An 18,709-nucleotide genomic window follows, 5' to 3' on the forward strand; every position below is an offset into this window, starting at 1 on the left:
TCCAGAGAAATTGAGAAGACAAGAGACAGTATGTATTGCAATTAGATCGAGCCTTGGAATCTTAACCCTGAGATTGCATTCTGGTTCTGTGTACTGGTCTGATTAATGACGAATTTGTTACTCCTAAAGATAGAGCTAGAGTAGGGTCTTTTCTTTTTTTTCTTTTTGAGTAGGTCATTATACAGAGAAGACTCTGACTCCCAGAGATATGATTCAGTTAGAGACAAGGCTGAGCTGCTGCATCAAAGATCCAACAGGACAGTGGTTTAAAGAACAAAGTTTCTTTCTCTCATGTAACAACCCAGGATAGACAAGCTGTTCTGCTCCACACAGCAAAACAGGGATCCAGGTTCTTGCCATCTTGTTTCTCTACTGTCCTCAAGGGCAGTGTGTGATCTCAGTGTATGGTCCCAAGACAAGCAGCAAAAGCATCTCCTAGAAACATATTTGAAATGAAGATTCTCAGGCACTACCCAGACTTGCTAAATCAGAATCTCTGGGGGTGGGGTCCAGCTATCTATGTTAGTAAAAGCTGTCCAGGTGATCCTACTGTACCCTAAGTTAGAGAACCATTGCTGAGATGCTGTTCTTGTCTGCATGGTTGAAGTTGAATTTCAAGCACATCTAATGGTCCAGTTCTCAGGAAGGGGAAAGATTCTGGAGATGTTCAGGGGTAATGTTTTTTTGTTTTTTTTTTTAATGAGTTTTTATTTTTTCAATCACAGTTGACATACAATGTTGTATTAGTTTCAGGTATACAACATAGTGATTAGACATTTATATAACCTACAGTGTGATCACTCTGATAAAGCTAGTATGCATCTGATAAATCTAGTACCTATTTGACACCATACATGGTTATTACAACATTATAGACTATATTCTCTATGCTATACTTTACATCCCCATGACTGTTTTCAAACTACCAATTTGTACTTCTTAATCCCTTCTCCTTTTTTACCCAGCCCCCAGCCCCCCTTCCATCTGGGAACCCTCAAAATATTCTGTGTATCTATGAATTCGTTTCTGTTTTGTTTGTTCATTTATTTTGTTTTTAAGATTCCACATATAAGTGAAATCATATGGTACTTGTCTTTTTCTGACTTATTTCACTTAGCATAATACCCTCTAGGTTCATCCATGTTGTTGCAGATGGCAAGATTTTATTCTTTTTTATGACTGAGTAATATTCTATATGTACCACTTCTTTATCTGTTCATCTATTGATGGACACTTAGATTGCTTCCATAGCTTGGCTATTGCATGCAATGAACATATGGATGCATATGTCTTTTTGAATTAGTCTTTTGGGTTTCTTCAGATGAATACTTAGTGGAATTACTGGGTCCTTCTTTGTCTCTTTTTATACCCTTTGTTTTAAAGTCTATTTTGTCTGGTATAAGTATTGTACCCCAGCTTTTGTTTGTTTCCATTTTCATGAAATATCTATTACCATCCCTTTGCTTTCAATCTGTGTGCATTTTTCTATCTGAAGTAAATTTCCTGTAGGCAGCATATGTAAGGGTCATGTTTTCTTATCCATTCAGCCACCCTATGTCTTTTGCCTGGAGTATTTAATATATTTACATTTAAAGTGATTATTGCAAGATATATAGTTATTGCCATTTTATTATTCACATTTTTTTATCTTTTTTTTTTTATTTTTCCTTATTCTTAAAGAAATCCCTCTAACATTTCCTGTAATACTGGCTTGGTGATGATGAATTCCTTTAGCTTTTGCTTGTCTGGGAAATTCTTTATCTGTCCTTCGATTCAAATGATAGCTTTGCTGAGTAGAGTAGTCTTCATTGTAGATCTTTGTTTTTCATCACTTTGACTATTTCTTGCCAATCTCCTCTGGCCTGCAAAGTTTTTGTTGGGAAATTTGCTGACAGTCTTATGGAAGCTCCATTGTAGGTAACAAATTGTTTTTCTTTTGCTGCTATTAAGATTCTCTCTTTGTCTTTAAGCTTTGGCATTTAAATCATGATTGTCTTGGTGTGGACCTCTTTGGGTTCATCCTGTTTGGGACGCTCTGAGCTTCCTGGGCTTCTGTGTCTATTTCCTTCACCAGGTTAGGGAAGTTTTATGTCATTATTTCTTCAAATAAGATGGATGTTTTCTGCTACCTTATCTTCTAAATCACTGATTCAGTCCTCTGCTTCATCTAATCTACTGTTGATTCCCTGCATTTCAGTTCTTGTATTCCTCATTTCTGACTGGTTCTTTTTTCTGTTTTCTGTTTTCTGAACTTACATTTTTATGTTTTCTATCTCTGCGTTGGCATTCTCACTGACTGGTTCTGGCTACAGTGATAGTCTGAGATCATCGACTATCTTTATAACCAGGGTTTTGAACTCTGCATCTGATAGATTGCTTATCTTCATTTTGTTTAATTCTTTTTCTGGAGCTTTGTTCTGCTCTTTCACGTGGGAAATGTTTCTTTGTCTCCTCATTCTGACTGCCTCCCTATGTTTGTTTCTATGTATTAGGTCTAGATGCTATGTCTCCTGCTCTTCAAAGAGTGACCTTATGTAGTAGGTATCCTGTGGAGCTCAGTGGCACAGTTTCCCTGGTCACCTGAGGTGGGTGTTCCAGGTGTATACCTTGTGTGGGTTGTGTATGCCTTCCTATTGTACTTGAGCCTTGATTGCTGTTGGCCTGCAAATGGTTGGGATTGACCCTCAGGCTAATCAACTGTGAGGACTGGCCATGACTACAGTAGGGGAGCTGTTATGCAGGGGCTGACCCTACAGAACAGGATTTGCTTTAGCAGGGATCTGTGGCCTACCCTTTGGGTGTGTCATTTGTGAAGGAGGATGGGTGGTGCTCTGATGTGGTCTGAAGCTGAGACCACCATATGTGTTGGTTCTGTGGCTTCTTAGGAGGGGCTCTGGTGCAGGCCAGGATCACCTGCTACATTTGCCCTGCCCAGGCCACTTGGTATGAGGTACAAAGTGATCTGCAAGTGGTTGCCATAAGACCATTGTGCTGGGCTTGGAGGTGCCTAGGAGAGGTTAAGCTGTGAATTGGCTACCACTAGTGCCAGGCTTGGGACTGCTTAGCTAGAGATACAGGACACACTGAGGCCAGATGCTGCTTGTTTGGGGTTTTTGAACCTTTGAGAGATTTTAAGAAAGTCCTCAGCACTATCCAAGACAGGCCATTTGTGTGGAAAAGCCACTAGAAGTAGCTTGGGTAGGCTGGCAAGTTGGGCGGAGCAGAGTCTCAGGGAATCACCAGGGTGGGGCAAACAGTGTTAGCCAGGTTGATGGAGACTCAGATGTGGTACCTGCCTGTATGTGCAGGCTGAGTTGGGGGAAGGCTCAACAAAGAAACAGTGGCTTCTGCTAAGACTTCTGTCTCGGAGAAAGCTGTTGCTCCAGCCCTCATCCTGAAGCCAGACAATTTAGTTCCTCTCTGTATGTTTTTGGTGCCTTTCGAGCTACCACCACAATACTGGAGCTCAGAGCAAGAGAGTCTGTCAGTGAGTGTCCATGTGCAGACCCTTTAAGAGGAACACCTGGGACTCCCACAGCCCTTCATCTCACTCAGCCACAATCTCCACGGATTTTCATAGCCAAAAGTTATGGGGACTTCTCTTCCCAGTGCTGGTACCCTGAGCTGGGGAGCCTGGTATGGCCTGGGACCCCTCACTCCTCAAAGAGGACCTCCACAGCTGAGATATCCTTCTCATTTCTTAACTACCACTCTGTGAGTGTGGGACCAGCCTGTCCATGTCTCTGTCCTTTCTACCAGTCTCACCATAGCTTCTTCTGTACGTCCTTAGTTATAGGACTTCTGTTCAACTAGACTTCAGGTGATTCTCAATGATGATTGTTCTGTAGTTTCATTGTAATTTTGATGTGGCCATGGAGGAGGTGAGCACAGCATTTACCTACTCGGCCACCTTGACCAAAAGCCCCTAGTCTTTCCAGAGGCAATGTTTTAAGGTCTAAGCCTGGAAGTGACACTTCCACTCACATTCATTGTCAAGAACTACTACACAGACATATATAGCTGCTTAGAGGTTTGGGAAATATGGCTGCTGAAATGTAGCTGATTATGTACCCAGCTACAACTTCATTATAATGGAAGAAGGGGAGAACTACTTTTGGTAGGCCACTAGCAGTCTTGGCTACCTTTTGAATCAAATTTAAGTAAGTTTTAATGCACTTCCCATCATCTAGAAGAAAGGGGAGGATGTCTACCTACAGATCGCAGTTAAGGCTTATATATTTAAAAGGATCCATGGAGTGGGAATATGATCAGGTGTATCAGCCCCCAAATGTCTGCCCACCCTCACTGGGTTTGGGCAGCCCAACCTTTAGACACCTACCTTTCCTTCTCATGCACTGTATATTGTGCTGCTCAGTCCCTGCCTGACAACTTCCAATAAAAGTTAGAATTTCACCCAACCAACCCCATCAGAAGAAAGGCACCCAGGCTCAGCAGGGAGGATAGGTGGTAAGGGTTCTGGTTTACCAGAAATTAGAGGAAATGAAGGAAGACAAGAAGCTTGTTAATTGAGCAGCCGTTCACACCTTTATATAGGGTACCCTGCACAATTCCAGGGACAGCCACTCACAAGGACTCTGATGTGTACAGTCCCCCTGAGTGATGTGGTCAGTTGAGTGATGTGGTCACCTCATCTTTCTTTCATCCCCATGTGCCATCTCTCTGCTAAACCCTAATAGTCTGGGCCTGAGGGCCTTCCTGCTGCCACTGCTCCTTGCCTTACAGATCCTGAGCTCACCCTGAATTGACCACCTCTATCTTTGCTATGAGAGGTTTCTCAGGAGGCATCTTGGTGCTCCAAGGACCAACCCTGGACAGTGAAATCAACTCTAGATAGGGATGACTTCTCTCCTCAAAGCTTACTAAAAGCCCAACCTGAGAGGCTTTGATCTGGACATCAGTGACCCCAGGTCCACCAGAGGAGCCAACCTCATTTATAAAATAGATGTGATAGCAACTGCCTCGCTGAGTTATTGAAACAATCTAATGAATACCTGAGCCCGATGAGAAGCCCCACTACTGTTCACTGGCTGAAGCCGCACGGGGCTACGTTGTCAGACTGCCCACCAGAGAGTCTAGGAAAGGTGCTGGGGCTGGAGATGGCTTCTCAGGGCCCTAAAAAACCTGTCTCCATGACTAGAAAATCACAGATTTCTGGAGCAGAAGCAGAATGACCTGCCTTCCTTGGATCCAGCATTTGTTTATTCAGTGAGCTACTTTCAGATCCAGTGCACACACACTCTCCATCTCACAGCTCTGCAGCCTGTGATGCTGAGTGTCTGCAGGAAGAGAGGGAAGAAGCCACTTATGTTTGTCAGCAATGAGATCCCACTGGGGTGGGCTTGGGAGCTCCTGGCTTTCCCAGCCTCTGCGGGGAACCATCTTTAAGGGCTAGAGCAAAGGGAAGGAAAATAGGGTATGGGGCTCAGAGAAGGAACAGATGCATATTTATTGTCAATACCTGTTAAAGCTCCCCCTCCTGTGTGTTTTCTTTGGAGATCTGACTCCTCTAGGAAGCACTTGACTGTGCCCCAGGGGTTTCCCACCGGTGGAACTGTCCTGTTCCCGTTTTTGCCTCATTTAGATAATTTCCAAAAGGATTTTCTACTTTGATGTACTATGGACATAGGTCTGTGTTTCTTATCTGAAGATGGAATTGGACAATTAGAGAAAAGACAGGATGATGTGGTGAGGACAGAGAAAGCTCTTGGGAGAAACAGATGAGAACTTCCTGAGCTGACTTGTACAAGACTTCCTGGGAGGCCCTGTTGGTAGAACTGCTGATGCCTGCACTAAACCATCCACACAGAACTATCCTCCACATTCATATAAGTTCAGATTGTAAAAGTTATAAGTTTAACTTCTCTCCTTTTCATCATCTTTGACTTTAATGTCCTGGGAAATGTGTGACAAATATTTACATAACTCTTAAAGAGTGCAGGTGCTTTCACATGGCTCTTTAGTGCATATGTTTATTTGTTCATTCATTCACTCAACATTGTTATTCCTAGGCACATGACGATATACACAGAGCCTTAGATGATGCAGAAGTGATCAGAAATTACTGTGCCAGCACTAACTCCTGGAATGGAACCTCATTTTCACCCAATCCAGCAAGGGAGATGGAGTCATTTTAGTTTTATAGATGAGAGAAACTGAGGCCCAATGTCACAGAGCAAGTTAGAAACAGAAATGGGACCAGAACCCAGGTCTCTGGGTGCAAGCCTGATCTTCCTTAAGTCAGGGGATGGGGGGAATGGGTAAGGGTGACATCCATCACTTTCTGGGCTTAACAACATTATTAGCTCTGCTTTGATGGCAAAGGCCCTGAGATGCAGCCCCACAGAGTCCCACCCACTCATACGCAGGCTTCCAGGCTAAACTGAAGCTTTGCCTTTGAGCACCTCCTCCCACTGCACTACTCCTTTTGCACTGCCTCGCTGTGCTGAGAACTGAGATGAGATGCTTAATGTTCACTATAATCCTTACTTTCCCCTGCTTTTCTATCTTTTTCTTCAGTACGAATATATGTTTTAATAATATGATTAACAAAACTGGAGAATACACATTATTTTCAATGCACATGGAGCATTCCCTGAAAGAAACTATTTTCTGGGCCATAAAGCAAGTCTCCACAAATTTCAAAAGACTAAAGTCATACAGAGCATATTCTGCAGCCATAGTAGAATCAAGCCAGAAATCAACAAGAAAAAGACAACTAAAACATTCTCAAATTTTTGAAAATCAAGCAATACACATATAATCTTAGATCAAAGAATAAATTGCAATGGAAATTAGAAAACACTTTCATATTAATAATGAAAATACAACAAAAAAAGATTCAGAAAGCAGCCAACACAGTACTCAGAGGAAAACACATAGCCTTAAAATGCACATATTCTCTTTGAAAGAAGTCATCAAACTTTACCCTTATGACCTCTACACTTTACTGTATGTTTATTAAACTTTAGTTTTAAAAGTTTAGGAGAACAGGAAATCTCCTGATTTAATTCACACCATTTTACAAGTGAATGATAACATTCAGCTGTATCTATCTTTCAAGAAAGATGTATCTAACTAAAGTGATTTTTGTTACGCTTTCAAGCAAGATGCCATTGAAAACTAGAAATTTTCAATTAGTCAACATAGGAGAGTTTAGAAGCCTTTCGAATGGATCTTGGACCAACCCATCCAGAAGGAGGTTATATTAAAAATTGCATTTTAGGGACACTTTAGGTGAAACAGAGCTTAGAAACTAAGATGTTGATGAATGAAAATTTAAAAAGAAGACTGGAAAAAATAATGTCCAAATGTATTTTCATAGGTTTAGACTTAAATATAGTAAGTAGAAACCTAGGGAGCTCTTTACTGGTGTCAACTGCACTGTTTCTAGGATAACCCCTGGAAAGGATCCCCTTCAACTCTCAGTTGCCTTCCAAAGTATAATCTCAAGTTTATTTCTCTATAATTCTACAGAGAATGTAATTCTCTACAATTCTTACTCTGCCTCCTTCCACAACTGGTTGTTTGATAGATTCTCATGATTTCTAAGCTCATCTTAATATTAACCTTAGTTAAACATTAATATTTGTAATCCCCCTTCTTTTAAAATGACTCTCCTATTTGAATCAATCTACTTTGTTAAAGTAAGGTCTTGATTTTTTGCAGGTGTATTCTTCATGGTCAGCTGGGGACAGGGTCTCCTATGGTGGCCATCTAGGTGGAGTCCACTAGCAGGAAGATAGTCTTAGGCACAGAGACTTTGAGACTGTGTCCCCAGCTATAAGATACGCAACCTCTGGCTGACATATACTAGAGGGTTATCCACATGTTGTCCTTCATTGGAGAAGTTCTTAGGGATTTGGTTGGTAATAACCTCTTCACCTTTGTGTGACATTGAGGCTATAAAATTATGGTGCACACAGTTCTTGCAAATTCTCCATGCCATTTGATCCTCACAACCACCCTGCAAGGGAAACAAAGCTGAACCTCCATCAACTCCATTATACAGAGGAGGAAACTGAGGCCCAAGAAGTCACGTGACTTGCCCAGAGTCATACTGCTATAGGTAACAGCTAGTATTCCTACCCAGATCTTTTAACTTGTTGACAAGTACTAATTTGTTTGCTCACTGATTCTTGTCATAAGCACTGAGGGAGTCCTCATTTCATGGGTCAGACTGCAATTTAGAAACAAGGATCCAGGAAAAGCATAGCAAAAGGTGATACCCATCTATAGGCAGAACTTCCCAGGCCTCTGTACATGTATAAATGCAGAGAATAAGGAGAAAGCCAAACCACTGGCCTAAGGTGGTGAGTGGAGCCCTGACTAATCCATATGATGTTGGCACTTGCAAGTGAAGTAAAAAATAGAGTCATGTACTTAGAAAAACATATCTCAGGGCCTAACGACTGAGAATTCTTAGTGCTAGGATTTTAATTCAAGTTCCGCCTACAGCACCATCCACATGACACTATAGTTAGCAATCAACTCCTAAGTTTGGTCCAAAAGAGTTTCCATCATTCATTTATCTGCACACAACAAATACAGTGACCTAAAAGAAAAAGCCGGTGGTCTCCCAGAGGCTCCAGGTCAGCCCATGTCTCACTGTAGCACCAGCAGCTGCCGGATCCCTGGCCTCGAAGTCAAGGAGATGGAGAACCAGTGAGAAAAGTGTTGTCCCCCCAGAAGAGGGTTCTCCCAAGAAATTTGCTGTGTTGGTGGTGACAGCCACCATGGTCCTCCCAACCTGGGATCCTGCCAGGATTAGAGAACACTGGCCCTGCCACGTCCTGCAGCCTCTGACTGGCATCTCTCCCCAGGGAAAAGTCCCTCATTCTTAGCTTCAACCAAAGGCGATCAAACTGAAAGAAGTTACAAGAAGCCAAAACTAGAACTGCCCAGAGAAAAGTAAAACATCTGTACCCCCTCTGCATATCTCTCTTCACTTTGTAGCCCATGCTTTGGTTTTCTCTTCTGCAAAGGGGGTTATAATAATCCCACCATGCAATTATTTTAAGCATTAAGTTAATTAATGCACATAGCTCAGTGCCTAGTTACACTTAGTAAATCACCATCATCATCATTATTGTTGTTGTTGTTATATCAGCCAATCAAAATCTTATTGGTAGCTGTGAAGACAGGAGATCGGGTCCCTGCCCTGCCACTAATGAGCAGTGTGACTCTCCCCTAAGTGAGGCCCCCTCAGTCCTCCAAGAGGCCAAGCAGGAGATCCTTTGTCTCCTTCCAGCTGTCCCATTCAGAGGGTCTGAGAAAGCCCCATTTTCTGACTGCTTCAGAGGGACCATCTACCCACCAGAAATAGGTCAGGCAAGTGGAAGTTAGATAAGTGAGAGACGAGGACAAAAAAGGACAAGGCTGTCTGCATGGGGGAAGAAACCACACCATGCAGGACTGCAGCCAGGTTTTCATTAGGAGCCTAAATTAAGTAATAAATTAAACCACTTAGAGTGTTATTTCCTTGCCAGCTGTTTTTGACCATCACGCAGCTGGACCTCTTGTTGGCCAAGAAGCCAGAGGTGGAAACTGGAACTTCTTTAACTGAAGGGGTGAGGCTAGGGTAGGGTCTGGTTTTGTTTTTATTTTGGAATCACCAAGCTCCCTAGGAGCCCGATCCACCCTACCCTGCCTCGGGTATGGGGTGCTCTCACCTTAGGGAATGGAGTCAGGGCACCCCCAACTTGAGCACTTGCTCATGGGAGCAGACAGAGAATAAGAGGCTGGTACGATCCCAGGAGTAGAGCATGTGGGAAAGAGGAGAAATCAAACTATGTGTGGCCAACAAGGTTGTCCTGGGCCCCTCACCTGATTTTTCAGCCTTTTTTGAAGCCCAGGCCCTGAGCCTAGCCATACCTCTAGACCTTTCCCCTTCCTGAGCAGCCGCCCTCCTTTTCTGCCTGTCCTCAGGGACCAGATTAAACGACCCTTCCTCCCCGTCACCTCCGCATGCCAATCTGGCAGAATTGGTACTACTTCCTCTGTGCTACTATCAGGGTTTGGAGGCTATATATATGCCTGTGCCCCACCCCCCAAGATTGCTGCAAGCTCCTTAAGGACGAACTCTAGTGGTTCTAAGTACAACTTCTGGCACAAAGTGGGGACTTAATGCATGTTTGTTGAATAAGTAAAGGATGCAGTTGGCCTGGGACCAAGAGTGCCTCATATTTATATGCGATGTGTCCATCAAGTTTCCAAGCATTCCCCACCTGCCCCCTTGCCACTCATCACCATGAAAGGACCTCAGCTCTGCCCCACCCATCCCTCCAGTGTCCATTCTGTTCCCAGACACTCACCCTGGTTTAGCCCTGCACTGCTCACCAGCACATCTGGCCAGCCAGCTGGGCTCTTTCTGCATGTCCCTCATCTTCTCTGCAATTTGAGACTCATTCAGTTCACTCGAAGGAGGGAATAGTAGAAGAGACAATGCCCAAGTCCCACACCCCATGACTCTACACATCCGGCCTTGGTGAAAGTTCCCCCAAATCCATCACTTCACCATCATGGCATTTGTGGTTGCTTTTCTGAGATGTCCTCTGGCATGGGTCCTGACTATGCCATTAGCAAGCCCCCAGGCCTGCTGGCTGCCCTGAATCCCAGCTTTGTTCTGCAGGCAGAACCTTGGCCTGGAGGGGCCAGTGCCCTGAGGCTGCATTACCAGGCTGTCTGAGAAATCTTTGGCATCGCAACAGGAACTGTCCTGAATGTGGATTTGTTCAAGAGGATGCCTAGCCTGGTGCTCCACCCCTACCCTACTCAGTTACATCTGCTCAATGGTCAGTGTGGGGTCATGGACTTTCAGAACTGAAAGGGGCTTTAAAGAACACTGATTTATAGTGTAGTCCCAAGACTCCCAGCACCAGCAGCATGTGGGAGTAGCATCCCAGTTCACCCCGGATTATCCAGGCTTAGCATTGAAAGTCCCATATTCAGAGAAATCCCTCAGTCCTGGGGGAATCAGATAGTTGATCACCCTATATGAGAATAAATTCTCCAGGGTCCCACCTCAAACCTAATGAATCTGAAACCCTGGGGTGGGGCTGAGCAATCTGTGTTTTAACCCGGCCTTCCCTATAATTCTGGTGCTTGCCCAAGAGAACCACTGCCCTACCCTACAGATGGGAGACAAACACCCAGAGAAGGGAAGTAACTTGCCTAAGTGCAGGGAGCGCTTAAGGGCAGAGCCAGGAAAAGCATCCTATCTCCACAGTGCAGCACAGCTGCTCCTCTCAGTCAGCAGACTTAGAGTAGATTCACTGAAGTCCATCAGGCAGCTTGTTAGAACAAAGAAAAAGTACTGAAAAGTATCTAAACCATATTCTGATGTCAGTGGGCACTGGGTTCAGGCAGGGAAAGTGGGGACAGCCACTTTCAGAGAGGGTGGGACCCCACTGAGCCTGAAGCATTGGACAGGCAGCAGGCAGCTGGTACTTCAGATTCAGATTCAGGCCTCGGCAGAGCACAGGCCCAGAGAAGGGTGCCACCAGTCTGTTAAGAGCCACAGAAGAGATCAGCTTAGCTGAAGAAACAGTCACCTCTTCTTTGTACTTACAGGCTTGTCTAGGACCCCATGACAAATGTTGACTACCCCTTGGGTTGTCGGGGGGAGGGTGTCCCTGCCTGGCCTACCCCCCACTGTCTGCCTCTTGCCCCTTAGTGACACTTCCTCTCACTGGTTCAGGAAGTCTGGCTCCCTATCCTCTGTGTAGAACTAGACAGAAATAAAACCCACTTAGGAAGGTCAGTGTGTTTCCCAGAAATCATGAGACATTCTTCAGAGCTTAGTGAAAATGGGAAATTATCCAAAGCCTTGGTTCCTACGTTGACTGGCATGAGAGTTAAAGCCAATCAAGTAGTGGGTGTTTGGTTTTCTCCTCTCCAGGGGCTGCTTTGGCCATTCTACGTCCCACTCCATCCATCCCTCCCCTCCTTCCATGTATCCTTCTCCAAACACAGGAGAGTACACAGGTCCCATCTGGAACCACCTGGCCTGGGCAGTGTTGCTTTAAGGAGCTAGAGAGGGGGGAAGGGCAGGCATTTCTGTTTCATCCTCCTTCAGTCCTCTCCACCCAACCCTGGCACTAGATAGTAGAACTAGGTGATTGGGCTGTGGAATCTTTCCCAGGGACGTAAGCATGCGAAAGACTTCCTTCCTTACAAGGCAGAAAGGCTCCTTTACCCGAGGACTTCATCTAATTGCTTCCCTAGCCTTCTCCTTTAAAAAAGTTTACCTCTAGGTCGTTATTTCCTGCCCTTCCCTGGATTCCTAACCTACTGTCACCCTCCACTGATGCTGCTCTGGCCAAGGTGAGCCCTTGCTAGTCCTCATGTGATTGGGACCTCTGGGCAGCACAGGGCACACATGCCCTTCCTCCCCTTCTTTGCAGGTAACTCTCCTACATGGCTTCCTCTTCTTCCTCCCTGGGGTCTTTCCTCCGCTGCCTCCTATTGTGACACTGCCTGCCTGTCAGTGTCTGTCCCTTGCTCTTTGACCCTGCTGCCACTGGGCTGGTTCAGACCTCACCCTCTCTTCCTTGGACTTTAGCACCAACTTTCTAGAGTCTCCAGGCAGCTGGTCAGCCCCAGCCTTTTTCAGCCACTGCAAGAGGACTTTTTCTGAAATGCAAGTCTCATCAAGGGAATACCGCTCTGAATACTTCTCCTGTGGTTCTGCATCTCTTTCAAGACATGAATTCAAGTTCCTGGCTTAGCCACTCTTGACCCAATCCCTGCTTAACTGTACACCTTAAGCTCTCACTCCTTCATTCATCCTCTGCACCAGTGGGCCCCTATGTGGAGACAGGCAATCTACTTAGAATTCCTTCCTATTCCTAATTGTTTTTGTCTTTAAACAAAGCAAAATTAAGCTTTGATGATATTTACTATATAGATTGACAATAGTACATGAATACAATTTTTAAATAAATATACACATAAATGGGATATGCTTAAAACATTTTAGAGATGGAATATATGGTTAAAAGAGCTTGGTGGCCACTGCCTAGTGTCATCTTGTGGTCTTACTGCCCCATCTGTAGTGTCCCTGCATACCATGCTTTTGAACACCTTTACCCACTTCTCCCTCTACTGTATCAGGGTGAAGTTAGTTTAGGGTAATAAATATTTAAACATGCACCTTAAAGAAGCTACAAGTTTGTTGTTCATCCTATAAACTAAGTCTGGAGATGAACAGTCCAAGAATAGTATGACAGCTCCAAAATTATTTGAGAGCCAGGCTCTTTGAACTAATTTCTCTGCCCTTCTCAACTCATGGTTTACAGCTCATGGATCAAAGTGGCTGCTTTATCTCCACCATTACCTCAGGATTCCAACCAACGGGAAAAAGGACAGGGTGAAGAGATATATGCCCCCCCCCTCACTTTAAGGATATTACTGGTTATTAGAGAGAGAGAATGACATTTATTAATGGTAAAGAATGACATTTATTAATGGTATCCTCACTTTAAGGATATTACTGGTTATTAGAGAGAGAGAATGACATTTATTAATGGTAAAGGGATCGAGTTACTAGGGTGATACCACCATTCCAAATCTGTATGCTCTGCATAAAAGAGTTTCACAAGTGTACAAAATTGAAGGATAGACAAATTCCTGGTAGTAGTGGGAGTCTGTAATAAGCCTTTTTCAATAAACAAGAAAACAAAACACAAAATCAGTAAGGTAAAAAAATATAGTTGTGAAAAGTATAGTTAACAAATTTGACCTAATTGACACACAGAGAGTTCTGTACCCTACAGTGACAGAAATCACATTCTTTTCAAATACATGTGAAATATACACCAAAAAAAAAAATGATACATCCAAGAAGCTTCACTTCTGCTTACATGCTGTTTGCCCATACTTACCAAGAAGGGATGCTGAGAAATTTCATCTGCTCCACGTGGCCAAGTATCCAACTGAAATTGAGTGATTCAAGTCTTAAGGCAGAAGTGGGGAACAAGTATTAGCAAAACCAGCAGCCTTTGTGTCTCCCTTCCTCTTTCTCCTGGCAGCTCTGGTCTTGAGAGCACTACACAGTGGGTAAGAGTTTGAGCAGAGTCAGAAGCTCCTCATTCTAGTCTGGCCTTGCCACTTATTTGCTATGTGACTTTGGAAAGGTTATTTGACCTATCCAAGTCTCAATTTCCTTATCTTGCCAAATGGGAATAACCTTACTTCATAGGGCTATTAGAAAGATGGAACAATATACTGTCTTGTGCCTGACACATAATAAGTATTCAATAAATGTTAGCTGCACAAAGAGATTAATAACTTGGCCAAGGTCACACGGCCAGGAAATGACAAGGCTAGCTTTCTGATCCAAGCATCTGGCTCCCAGCTGGTACTGACACTTTTTTGGGACCTCTGCCACCCCCAGCACGGGGGCCCACATACAGTGGGGGTGTGATGCGGGAAAGAGCACTAGGCAGTGGGGATAGGCCACTGCTACCACCAATTAGCCTGTGACTTCAGAGAGGCCATTTGAAAATGTATGTCTTAACTCAGACACGTGTTGATTTCCTTATTCCTTCTACAAAAGGTTGAATTAAAGTGAGCCCAGAGGTTTCCGCTGACCCTGACATTCTAAGGTTCTATCTTTTCTACCGCTAATGACCGGAATTTCCCCATCAGAAGTGTTTTCCTTTTTGTTAAATCCAGTCTTATGCCTGAACTTTAAAAAAAATAGTTTTCCTTTACAGGGTCCTGACCCTGTAAACGATTCTGTGGCATGAGTCCAGTGGGCTCTGATTGGGAGAGGATGGGCAGGCAAAGAGGGGAGAGAATGAAGACAGGAGAGGCTGGGCCCCAAACGAGCATCAGTTTCCTAATGGCCCACAGTGGCCCAGAGAATCTCTGTCTGAATGACCGTGTAATAATCCCCGTTCCAGTCGCCTGGCTGAGCCCATCCATCACCGTTTTGTACAGGCTTCCTTTTTTCTCCTTTTGTGTTTTTTCTACCACCCTGAATCTCAGACTAAATCAGAGAAAAATAGATTTCGTCTTTTTTTAACGAGAAGACTAAAAGTCTTAAATTACATTCTTCAAAGTCTGCAAATAGAAATCCCAAATAAAACAGCCACCTTTCTTTTCTCTCTTCCTCTTCCCCTGTCTCAAGAGCCCATGAGCTTGAAATAAAAGGCAGAGCTGTGGCTCAGAAAGAAGTAATCTGGGCTCAGCCCGGCACCAGCCAAGGAGAAGGAGCAGGGCTCTGGCAAGGAGGGCCCCACTAGAGGTGTGGAATTAGGGAGGGAGAGATAGAAATAGGCCAAACCAATCCCTCATTGCTTCTAGTTATAGAATAAAAGAGGTCTCTAAAAGGGGGCCAGTTTCTTAAGGAGCCACTTTTCTGTGAATGTGAGTCTATGTGTACAGGTGCCTGGGGCACAAGGAGGAAACCACACAGACTGTCATTCAGACTTACTGAGAAGCAAACAGGATTCCCGGACACAGTAAACCTTCTCCACTTTTGTCACTCATTGATGTCACAGTTCCCAGAGAGTCCATGAGTGGGCATTAGGGCAAGGAGAGGGAGCATGGTTCTGGGGCAAAGACTAGGATCCCATTTAATCTTCATAACACCCCTATTTACAGATGAGGACACTGAGGAATAGGACTTGTCCTAAGTCTCACACATCTTATGACACATCCAGGTTTGATCCCAGGGAATCGGACTCCAGCGCTCTTGCATTTCTTTCTGCCAAACCACTAGGCCTGCTGACAGTTTCCTCATTGGGAAAATTGAGGTACAGGGGGAGGTAGGGTGGACTGAGTGATCGTCGAGATCCTTTCTAGCACAGATGCTATGATTTGGGGCTCATGTCTCACCCATGCATGCAGAGGTCCTGTTCAAATGATGCAGAGTGCAGGATTTTGATGCAAAGCAGGTGTGCTCTGGGGGGGGGGGGGGCAGGGGGGAGGAGGCAAGTAAACTTGTGTCCTACAAACCTGATGAGATAGGAAGAGAAAAACAACACAAGAAAGCCAGTGCAAAGTCTTCAGGAAGACTTGTAGGTTAGACCTGTATCAAAAGGACAAACCAAAGATCTAAAGGTCTTATAAGTTCTGCCCAGCTTACCTCCTTTGTGTCAGCAGCCTTTGTGTTTTCCTGCTCTTTGCTCCAGGTTGCACAGTCACAGCCTCAGACCCACCTGACCAGATGAGCTACTAAGCCATTTGAAGGGCACCTTGCTGTGGAACTCTGGCTCTAGGAAGGACAAAGTGGTTCTCCATGGACCCACTGGCTCAGCACTTGTATCTTCTTTGCAGGCCCAGCGACCATGGCCCATTACAAGGTGGAGCAGGATGACTGGCTGATCGCCTACCTGAAGTATTTACTCTTTGTCTTCAACTTCTTCTTCTGGGTAAGTGAATTCTGCACACATATACCCCTCCCCAGCACTGAATGAGTCAAGCCACCTTTGTTTTTTGTGAGTCACCATTCTGGGGTTGATTTCTTCCAAATCAAAGACCACCCATGGACAAATTCTGCCTACTTTAAAGCAAATATGTACATTTGCTACTGAGGGGGAAGAAAAGAATTTATTCTGCAGGTTGGCGTGCAGTCTGTACCACATGGCATCTGAATAGAAGATGTATAAACATAACAATGAGCTTTGTGTTCCAGCCAGCTGTACAAAGGGTCCGGCTCTTTCTTCCCTGCTAACTTGTTGCACCAGTGCCTTGTGGGAAATGTGACTGCCTGAAATAATTGTTTGTCTTCCACAGAAGCCCATTTGCCCTTCACGGTTCACATTTTCAGGCCCAGGCAGAGAAACTGGAGTTCTGGCAGGCAGGTTTGCCTCTGCATGGGATGGGAATGATCCCTATGGATGGCAATGGTCCCCTCAGGAAACCCACTGGGCAAGATCTTTCAGGAAGAGTGGAGTCTATCCACCTGAAGCAATTATCAGAATATTTGGGAGCAGAATACCATTTGTTTCCTCCCAAATAGCCAGACTGGAATGTGTCTTTTGTGTTACAGTCTCTCTAAATTTGGAGAAGCAGAGTGCTCAGAGTATAGGTTTTGCAGTCAGCCAGACCTAGGCTTTCCTGTGACTAATGGTGTGGCCTTGAGCATGCCACTTACAATGGCTGAGTCTGTTTCTCCAGCTACAGTCTCAAAATGGAGTCGCTTATGCTACGCCTCATGTCACTAAACTGAGATTTAATTACAGTTTTGGCTCTCCCAGAAATGAAATCTTAAACCAGTCAACCAGGAATCACCTGATCAGTACTAGTTAGGTAATCTGCCTGGTAGACCCCTGTCATCCCTTAAAGGAAAGAAACTGTTATAATGACCAACCCACTTTTTTTTTTTTTTTTTTGCCTGGTACTACTTCCTTGTTCTGGCTCCCTTCTGCCTATTAGAGTTTTTCATTTTTTAAACTCTGAACTCCTTTCTATGTGCTAGATTGGATACCGCCTGATTCAAATTGATTTTTGCTCAAATAAATTCTTAAAATTTTCAATATGCTTCGGTTTAGCAGATACTGTAAAATGGCACGTGTTAAGTGCTTAGTTCAGTCTCTGCACACCAAAGGCATTCAATAAATGTAATATTTCAGATATGTTAGATATAGAAGCCTGAAAATACCACCAAATCAATCTGCTGATGAAGCAGATCTGAGATGCCTGATCATCATGGGAAAAGGGGACACCCTCTTGACAGAATCTTAGAAGATGTCAGAAAGGCAAAGACAGAGATGAGAGATGTCTGAATTTCCAGGGTCTTTCATTAAGGTTGATGAAAGTGCTCAAGATCAGGAAGGATCATGATATAGTAGTTTAGGACTGGTGGACACAGCAAGGAAAGAGTTCTGAAGAGCTTTGAAACTAGATAGTCATTCGATGCTATTAAAAAGTTGAACGTTTGTTTAAATGTTTTTTGCAAAGTTCCTGAAACAAATCATAAACTTATTTGCAACTTTTATCCTTCTGGGCAAGTTTCCTAGAATAGTGAAGCTGTGTTGATGAAGAGAGTGGAATAATGGGGTCACGTTGATGTGATCAGTAAACTGTGTGTGGGTGTATATAGTTTCGATTCTCAGACAAAAATCTAATGGGGTGTTTAGGATCCTCGCTGAGTGAGGATTATTTTTAAAGAATAAATGTTTCTCCTGATCATAAAAGTTTTATGTATCCACTACAGATAATTTCTAAAATATTGAAAAGTATAAATAAGAAAATAAAAATTGCCCCTATCTCGCTGTATTGAGTTCCTAGGACTGCCATAATGAAGTAGCACAAACCAGGTAGCTTTGAACAACAGAATTTAATTCTCTCATGCTCTGGAGGCCAGAAGTCCAAAATCAAGGTGTGAACAGCGCTGTGCTCCCTCTGAGAATCTGGGTAGAATCTTTTTCGCCTCTTCCGAGCTTCTGGTAGTGTCTGGCAATTGTTGACTTTCCTTGGCTTGCAGCTGCATTATTGCCATCTCAGCCTCTGTCATCACATGCTGTTCTTCCTGTGTCTCTGTCTTCACATGGTACTTTCTTCTTCATTAGGCCCACCCTAATCGCCTCATCATAACTTGATTACATCTACAAAGATCCTAATTCCAAATAAGGTCGCATGCACGGGTCATAGGGTTAAGACTTCAACAAAGTCCTAATGGGGACACAATTCAACCCATAATACTTACCATTCCAGGAATAACCACTGTTGACATTCCCTT

At 44.0% G+C, this 18,709-nt stretch overlaps 1 protein-coding gene across 1 annotated transcript in view; it reads left to right on the forward strand.

Moving 5' to 3' along the window:
• Positions 1-18,709, forward strand: part of TSPAN11 (tetraspanin 11) — an 80,940-nt gene that overhangs the window by 21,667 nt on the left and 40,564 nt on the right. The window contains exon 2 of the mRNA XM_006923852.3: positions 16,303-16,397. Within this exon, the coding sequence (XP_006923914.1) occupies positions 16,314-16,397 (84 nt within the window). The 5' untranslated portion in view covers positions 16,303-16,313. The remainder of the gene's footprint in view (positions 1-16,302; positions 16,398-18,709) is intronic.

The sequence above is a fragment of the Pteropus alecto genome, unplaced genomic scaffold, assembly GCF_000325575.1.
Source record: "Pteropus alecto unplaced genomic scaffold, ASM32557v1 scaffold76, whole genome shotgun sequence".
In the NCBI taxonomy this organism is placed as follows: Eukaryota; Metazoa; Chordata; class Mammalia; order Chiroptera; family Pteropodidae; genus Pteropus; species Pteropus alecto.